Here is a 7,804-nt window from a genome sequence, read left to right as displayed (position 1 = left end):
CACATAAGATCATTTTAAAAGTAAGTTTGATGCTTAAATCTCAACGCTAAATGTTACAAAATTTATCATATAAAATTATTAATATTTACAAAAGGACCAAAAAAAATACACTTCAATCTTAGGCGCAATCAAAGTCGAGATTTAATTTAGAAAATCAGGAAATCTCAGCATTGTTTCTACAGCAGATCAAATCAATAAAGATAAGCGTATAAATATGTCATGTAGAGTACAGTGGTTATCAATGGAGATTTATTTGACTTTGTGCGTTGCCAGTCAGTGTCGCTACCTTTAGGAGTGCATGAACTTTTTCTTCCATAAAAGCCTTTATCAGAAGCACGCGTCCTTTCTCAAGTCTGTCAAAAAATAATAAATACACAAATCAAGCCAAGGTATATCTTAAGGTGTATCTAAAAACAGTGACAGCTTTACAAAAGCAATAAGGAGGAGTGAGATGGCTGCTACTTGGCGCCAGGAGGCATGTAGTAGGGGTGAAAGAGTTTCTCGTTGGCGTAGGCCTGCAGCGAAGTGTGTGTGTGCATCAGCAACTTTGGGAAGCGGTTGGTGAAGTAGCGCACAAAGCCGTCGGGCAGCTCGCCGAGACTGTACTGCACTTCGGGCGGCAGCTGGTGGTAGTGAGCCTTCTGTGGAACCACGAATGAATACAATTCAAATAAATTGATTTTTAAAAAAACAAAAAAAGTGCGTCGGGATAACGCAGGCTGACCTTATTCCTCATGGCCCTCAGCAGGTCTCGCACCGAGCTGCCTTTGTACGTCCTGAACCGCCTCAAATCTGCATCGGGGAAAAAAAAAAAAAAGGCATTGTGTTCCAAAAATGATTTATGAATGACACAAGTGTCCCTGAGTGTGTTTTTATTGTGCATCCTCCTTACCAGTCTGCAGAGGTGTAGAAATGTGCAGCCTCCAGTTGCTCCGCACCACGACTCGGCACTCACTTTCAAGGTTCCACACGATCTCACTATCGACTGGTTCGTTCTCAATGCGGTCGCTTACATCCTAGGTGAAATAATAAAATACACACAACTAATTGAGAAAATTGTATTTTAAAATTTGGTTCCAGAGAACTTCTGGATTTTGATGTACTTTTTACATGCATTTTTGCAGCCGACAGCAATTGAAAATAGTAAACAAGAAAATTTACTGCTTGCCTGTGGACTGGAAACAAAGTGGCTTGTTTTGCAAAACTGTCTGGAAAGATTTTTGCGAGCAGGTTTTTATGCAGGAACTAAAAGCCAGTTGCTAGTTTCCAAATGCTTTTAGTTTTCAGACATGACTCAACACAAACGAGTGAGTAAAGAGTGAGTGAGGCGACTGACTTGGAAGAAAAGCAGCTGTTTCTCAGGGCTCCAGAAGAACGGATGCTTGAGCACGCCGACAGACGAGGGCCGAAACTCCGCCTCCGCGCTGATCATCTGCTTGATCAGGTCCTCGGCCACAACGTCTTCTGTTGAGGCACAACATTGCTGCAGCTTAGTCAATGGACTGGCATCATCGTTCAATGACCTTCACAACATTTGACGTCACTTAAAAAAAAATAAACATTCAAATCAACGTTGCATTGATGCAACGCTGTTCTGTCTTTTTTTTTTTGTACAAATAATTAGATTTTTTATGATGGTGTAATTCCACTGTTGACCACAAGTTAGCAGCTCACCTGTTGGGTTTGAGAACAACTTTGAATGATTAAGAACAGGAAGCAAAGAGACATTTTTTTTCCCTTGGAAATTATTCATTTACTACGGAGAGCAACATCTTAAGGTTGTTTGGGAAAAAAAAAAAAGATTTGTTTACTGTGAACACATCGAGGGACAGTAAAAAGTTATCCAGTGTGTTTTTACTAAATCAGCATAAAAACAATTTTAGACTAGGTTTCCCAAAAAGCAGCATAGACACGCTCACGCCATCCATCCTCACCGTGTATGGTATCCATGAATTGCGAAAGTGAATAGTTTCCAGACAGGATGTTCATTTGCCGCATCAGAGTCTCGCCAAACGGGTGCTTCCCCCCGCTGACCACGTAGTAGAAGACGCAGCCGGCGGAGAAGATATCCACAGCGGCGGTCTAAAGAGAAACGACGGTCAGTCGAGGAAAAGTCAACACAGCTAACACGAGAGACTCACCGGCTTGCTGCCAGGAATGTTTTCCAGTAGCTCGGGAGCAATCCAGCCTTCCGTGCCCAACACGCCCGAACGCAACGAGAAGCTGCTCTGACCATCTTGGATCTTTTTGCACAGCCCAAAGTCGGAAATGAGAGCTCGGACTTTACCCGAAGCGCAGGGAAATGAGATCAGGATATTTCGAGGCTTCAGGTCTCGATGTACTGGATGAAGGAGCAGAAAAACGATCGTTTTGCTAACTTCATATTCAAAGTTGACATTCTGGGTTTAAGTTCAAGACTTTTTGAGTCTTTTTAATGCAATTGAATAAATTTCAGAGCAACTTAGCAATAAACACAAATGTAAAAAAAATGTAGGTGTTACATATTTGAGACTTTGTGTACGTGTGTCGCAAACCTATATTGAGCGAGTGGAGGTGTGAGAGGCCACACATGGTCTGCTCCAACAACATAATCGGACTCAGGTTGGGAAAATTGGATGGATCCTCCACATACTGCAAACAATAACGTTGAAAAAGATACACGTCAGCGATACCATTTTATATTTTAAATTTAAAGTGACAGCAAGCAATAAAAAAAAAAAAATCACTGACCTGCTGCACGGTGGCGGCGCACAGCTCGATGGCGATGTACTTAAAGAGGTTGTCCCTCTCCGTGCAGAAGTACCTGATGACGTTGGGATGCGTGTCGGACTGTCGCAGGAGCTGCACTTCCCTCTCTGCCACATCGAAACACTCGGGGAGGATTCGCTTCACCGCCGCACGCCGTCCGTCGAAGTTGCCCCTGCGTACGGTACGAGGTCAAATCGTGATGACCTCCGTGTCTCGGTGGGCACACTTTTAAACCTACCTGAAGACGAACGTTCCCGAGCTGCCGCGACCGAGGGCCTCGGATGTGGTGAAGGAGATTTTACCCAAGTGCACCTCCTCGCTGTTTTCTGTAGACCGAAAATCAGCGGCAATGAATCAACTTTATTTGCAGGATGGAAAGAAAATAAAGTTCATCCATACTTGAGGTTGTGCTGCTGTCAAGGGAAGAAGGCATTACAACAAGATCTTCCGATGCATGCTGAGAACCTGCACAGAAGCCAACCAGCGACCTTGAAGTTTTATTCAGGCCATCGTGAACGTGTGCGCTCAAAAATATGCTACGGTGACAAAATGAACGAACCAGTGGAGACGCTCGTGTTGGTAGAAAGTTCCGAGTCGGAGGAGCTGAAAGTCGGTGTCGGCGTGTTGGTGGTCTGTGTGGACTGGACGCAGGGAGATTCAAACGTTTCCTGGAGCTGCTCCTGCAGAGCTTTCAGCTTCTTGGCCGCTCGCTAGTGAGAAGCACAAAATGTCCCCTTCGCGATGTCCTCAATAAAACGAATAAGCGGCCGAGCGTTCTCGACTCACCGTGTACGTGAAGGCGAATGCCAACCAGCCTCCCAGCAGCACGGTCAACACAGTCAGAGCCAAGCAGTCCTGCGTCATGTAGACGGAACGCACGCCGATCGACTTCTGGGCTCCTGCCGATTCTCTCTCGTCGACGGCTCCTTCGCCATCGCTTTGGCCTACCAACCGAAACTGGAGGATGACAGCGACATGAAACAAAGGAGATGGAAGATCTTGCCCAAGGACTTGAAAGGGCTCACGTTTTGGTTGTAGCTGGTGGTGCGCGAGGATGGCGGGGCAGAAGGTCGAGGGGGGATGACGGCTTCACTGGGGAAGGGCAGGCTGAGCCGCGATTCCCTTAACATGGTGGTATGTGCTACTGGCGGGATCTCGTGGTGGCCTGTGAAACATGGCATTTTCCCAATTGAGCTAATCTAAATGGTTAATATGAATGTCAATCATTTCCCGCCGCAACTAACCACCACTTGGTTCAGTCCAGTTGGGGCTCGGTGTGTGTGAGTACCTATTAACAACCAGTGGTTTTGAGGGCTGTTGCTGCTCCCTGGAGGATAGCGCACGTCGGTGGACGGGATGATCAAGCACTCCCCTTGCCCGCTGAGCGTCACACCGGCCGTCTCAGGACCTTCAATCCGGCCCAGGGTCAGACCCCGAGGCTGCCGTGGGAAGAAGAAGTGGCCAGTGAATGGTCTCGCCGCACATGTGATATCCTATTACAGACTGGGAGCAAAACTTGGCTGGAATGATCACGGAAAATACATTTGGAACTCACCACTAAGGAGAATCCTTGGTGAACGAAGGAAGGCAAAGCATAGAGGTGGGAGTCCAGTTTCCCCACGTAGAGCGTGGGCCTGAAAGAGACAGAAGAAGCCACGGTTTTGAAAAGACGGATAAAAAAAAAAAAAAGAGTCCCTGAAAATGGAAGAATTGAAGATTGCGCTCCATGTTTTTTTTTTTCCACCACACTTTCCATGGGAATTTCTGCTTTGAGGGATACACGCAAAATTGTTGGGTCTCCGGAGCGACTGGCCCAGCGAGTGTATAATTAAACAGCCAAGCCGATCTTTTCTCGTCTGACTCGCTCTTAAAACACATCTATGAGCAAGCCACATTCAATGCAGTCTGGAAGCGGAGGAATGTCACAAAAAGTTGCTTAATTTATTACCACTGGCTTGTTTTGACAAACGGCCATTAAGCGTTACTGAGAAGTCACTCGCTTTGTTGCGAGCGCTACTTGCGACAACTAGAGAGACAAAATCTAAAACAAAAAAAACAAAAAGGTGATTTGAAACAGACTAACTTACACAAGTAGCGTTTGTGCGTTGGCTTCCTCCTTCACAAACTGATAGCGCCATTTCAAAACGGAGTGGACTGCCGTCCGCTCGTCGGCGACGGAGGAGAAGGTGAGGAAGCGCAACGTCTCGACGGCGAGCGACAGGTGGGGTGTGTGTCTGAGCGAGTCGCCCGAGTACAGGTAGACCCTGACCACGGGCGCGCCGTAATCTTGACTCCATAGCACGTCACCTGGACGGGAGGACCAATTTGGGATCTCACTTAGGCAGGAGCTCCGTTTCCCAAAAAGAAATCCTTACCTGACTCCCTGTCAACGGTAACCACAAGGCCATTACCACTGGACACAAGATGAGCCATTCCTGGAGGGAAAGACAATACAAAAATACATTACATACATTTAAAAAAAAAAAAAAAAAACTAAAATGGACGCCGACTATTATGGTCCATGTGATGATCTTTCATGTCTATTAGACATAGGACACTTTTTTTTTTTTAATAAAACATACATATATACACATCTTTCATTTCTTAATGCGATTAGTTTTTTTTTTAATACATATTGGTAAAAATATGAACTTTTTTGTGGCTTCTGTTTTTGTTTCTCTGGAAGCCGACCGTTTCAGTATCAAAGGTTGCCGGCGACCCCCCTGCTCGATGAACACTTACGATAGTCTTGTTCGTCGTCGTACGGCAGAGCGGAATAGTCGTTGTACGTGATGCTCCATTGCAGCTCCTGCTTTGTGGTGTCGAACATCGTGACCACGTATTCTGCGGAGAGGAAAACGCGGCTATTATTTAAGGGGAACGAATATGCGATTTAAATCCGACGCGTTCTACCTGTACGTCCAATGTAGAGTAGAGAAGTGTTGACACACAGGGAATCAGACGAGGACGTTGTCAGAATGGTTTGTTTGGCTCCCGTTTCGGGATCCACTACAAACCACACATCCTGCTTTTTGCCTGGCAGATTAATATAGGCATTGTTGTCAGGTTGTCTTATTTTTTTTTTCCGATTTATTTTGAATGCATCTCACCTGTATAGAGGATGCCATCGGAGCTTCTACAGGGAGCCGACTGAACCAGCTCCGGAATGGTGAACGGAAGTTTCTGGTGAACACATCGTCGAAACCACGTTATGAATTGAACACAGTTTTGCACTCTATTGCTCACCATTAGGCCTTCTTTGTGCTTGCCACCGAGTATGTATAAGCTGCCATCGTTGGGGTCCGGGAGAAAACTTGGCCTGGGAGGAAAATAAAAAAAATATATATAACATGAGAGCGGGAATGTTGGTGCGTTCACTTGAGTGTGCGTGTTACTCACTCAGTGATGTTGATGGGCACTAGTATAACAGGATCTGTCAATTAAAAAAAGCATGTTTATATAAGAAAACAATTGCAAATATAATATCAAATGGAAAACTCCCTGTTATATGAACCAACCTTCTCTTAGAGTCCATTTGATGTCTCCTGTTTTTTTGGAGACAGCATGCAGATTTCCGTCCAGCGTGGAGACAAACAGAAGGGATTCTGGGCGGGTGACCACCTTGACCCCCTCCACCTGATAGCCATAAAAAGGACAATGAGTGGCGGTGGGTGTCAGGTCTTCCAGTGTTTCTAATCCATAAAAGATTCAGAGTTCCGTATTTAGCAGGATATCCAGACAAACACCTTCATGAGGGTTTATCTACCCCTCCCATGTTTGCCTACAACTGGGTCACAAGTGTCATCTGCACAATTGAGCAGTACAGGAAGCCAACAAGGCCAAATTACGAAACAAGACCAAAAAATAAATAAATCATCAAAAAGTTGACTTGAACCTCTAATTTTGTCAACTTTTTTTTATCCTTAGGAAAAAACAAAAGTCCCAAAAAAAATCATCAAAAGGTTGACTTGAATCTCTAATTTTGTCAACTTTTTTTTTTTTATCCTTTGGAAAAAACAAGTCTTTGTTTCTGTGTATATTTTGATGGTCAAAGCACACAGTCTAGCACAAAGTGGGTTTTTTTTTTTCTGTCGGCGTAAAACTGGTGCTAAACCCAGACGGACTAAATAGAACAAAGCATGTCAAACAAATGATGTCCATATAATTTACCCCATCACATATGACAATCCCATTAAAGAATGTAAACATAAATAAAAATTCACCTGAGTTATTGTGACTTCCCCGGAGAGAATCAGAAGGCACAACAGCAGGCGCCCCAAAGCCCCCATGACACCCACCTCCTCCTCGGGGCTACGGACCGAACTCAAAAACCAAAGGTCGAATTCCTCCCTGAAATCCCAGAGCGGGGTTCCACACGTCCGCGTCGTTTCAAAGCGTCGGTTTTAACATCACAAGAGGCGGACATGTCGCTGTTTTAGACAGCTATCATTTTTCAACTTAACGGCAATGCAACAGTAATTACGCATTTCCGTGTTTGGAACTACGCGTGACGTCATAACAAAAGTGGGCGGGACTGCTTTTCGTTTTGAGGACGTGGTGCTCACGGCCAATGGGAGCAGCGATAAAGCGTAAAAGGGGCGGGGTTTGAAGGAAGCGTCTGGAACACGTGGAAAAAGACAGCAAGGCAGTTGACAACGTCATAGAGCGCGGTTTTGTGCTATGGAAAGTGGTGGAGGCGCTCATTCTTCACTTTGTGAACTTACATTGACCCATGCACATTATTTCACAACAATTTGGCCCGGTAAAAAAAGGCAGGGAATGGAAAGATCTGTTAAAATGGGTGCACAGGTGGTACTTTTGTTTTAGAGGGTAGACACTGCTCCAGAATGTTCCCGGGGTTAAAGGGAGAAAATATTTTATACATATTTGAAATGATGGAGAGGCCAGGAGGGGGGCAAGAACCCTGTCAGAAATCTCCTCTCAGCATTTTTCGATATTACAAAATATATTTTAGTGTATATTATAATTGGCGGGCTTGAAAATCTATTCATTGATAAATATAGTTTATCTGTATATTTAAGAGAGTGTTTATTTT

The 7,804-nt window shown here is 44.8% G+C and overlaps 1 protein-coding gene across 1 annotated transcript; it reads right to left on the bottom strand.

Annotated features, from left to right (window-relative positions):
• Positions 1–118: 118 nt before the first annotated feature.
• On the bottom strand, positions 119–7,578 carry ern2 (endoplasmic reticulum to nucleus signaling 2). Its single transcript, XM_049721168.2, has 24 exons — positions 6,972–7,578; positions 6,267–6,384; positions 6,148–6,181; positions 5,995–6,067; positions 5,859–5,931; positions 5,662–5,784; positions 5,491–5,592; positions 5,124–5,183; positions 4,836–5,055; positions 4,304–4,382; positions 4,037–4,187; positions 3,774–3,913; positions 3,535–3,705; positions 3,308–3,458; positions 3,148–3,213; positions 2,987–3,074; positions 2,731–2,920; positions 2,535–2,631; positions 2,142–2,341; positions 1,935–2,082; positions 1,337–1,464; positions 893–1,016; positions 725–792; positions 119–641 (listed from the first exon to the last, which is right to left on the bottom strand). Exons 1-24 carry the CDS (start codon positions 7,035–7,037, stop codon positions 459–461), a joined length of 2,853 nt encoding a protein of 950 aa, XP_049577125.1. The 5' UTR covers positions 7,038–7,578; the 3' UTR covers positions 119–458.
• Positions 7,579–7,804: the final 226 nt, after the last annotated feature.

This window comes from Syngnathus scovelli, chromosome 5 (assembly GCF_024217435.2).
Source record: "Syngnathus scovelli strain Florida chromosome 5, RoL_Ssco_1.2, whole genome shotgun sequence".
Lineage (NCBI taxonomy): Eukaryota > Metazoa > Chordata > Actinopteri > Syngnathiformes > Syngnathidae > Syngnathus > Syngnathus scovelli.
This window is presented reverse-complemented; position numbering and strand designations above follow the sequence as displayed.

Coding starts and splice junctions, on each gene's coding strand:
- ern2 (XM_049721168.2), bottom strand. CDS start 7,037: ATGGGGGCTTTGGGGCGCCTGCTGTTGTGCCTTCTGATTCTCTCCGGG. Junction 6,182..6,266: donor CAAATGGACTCTAAGAGAAG/GTTGGTTCATAT, acceptor TTTAATTGACAG/ATCCTGTTATACTAGTGCCC. Junction 3,459..3,534: donor CATTCGCCTTCACGTACACG/GTGAGTCGAGAA, acceptor GCTTCTCACTAG/CGAGCGGCCAAGAAGCTGAA.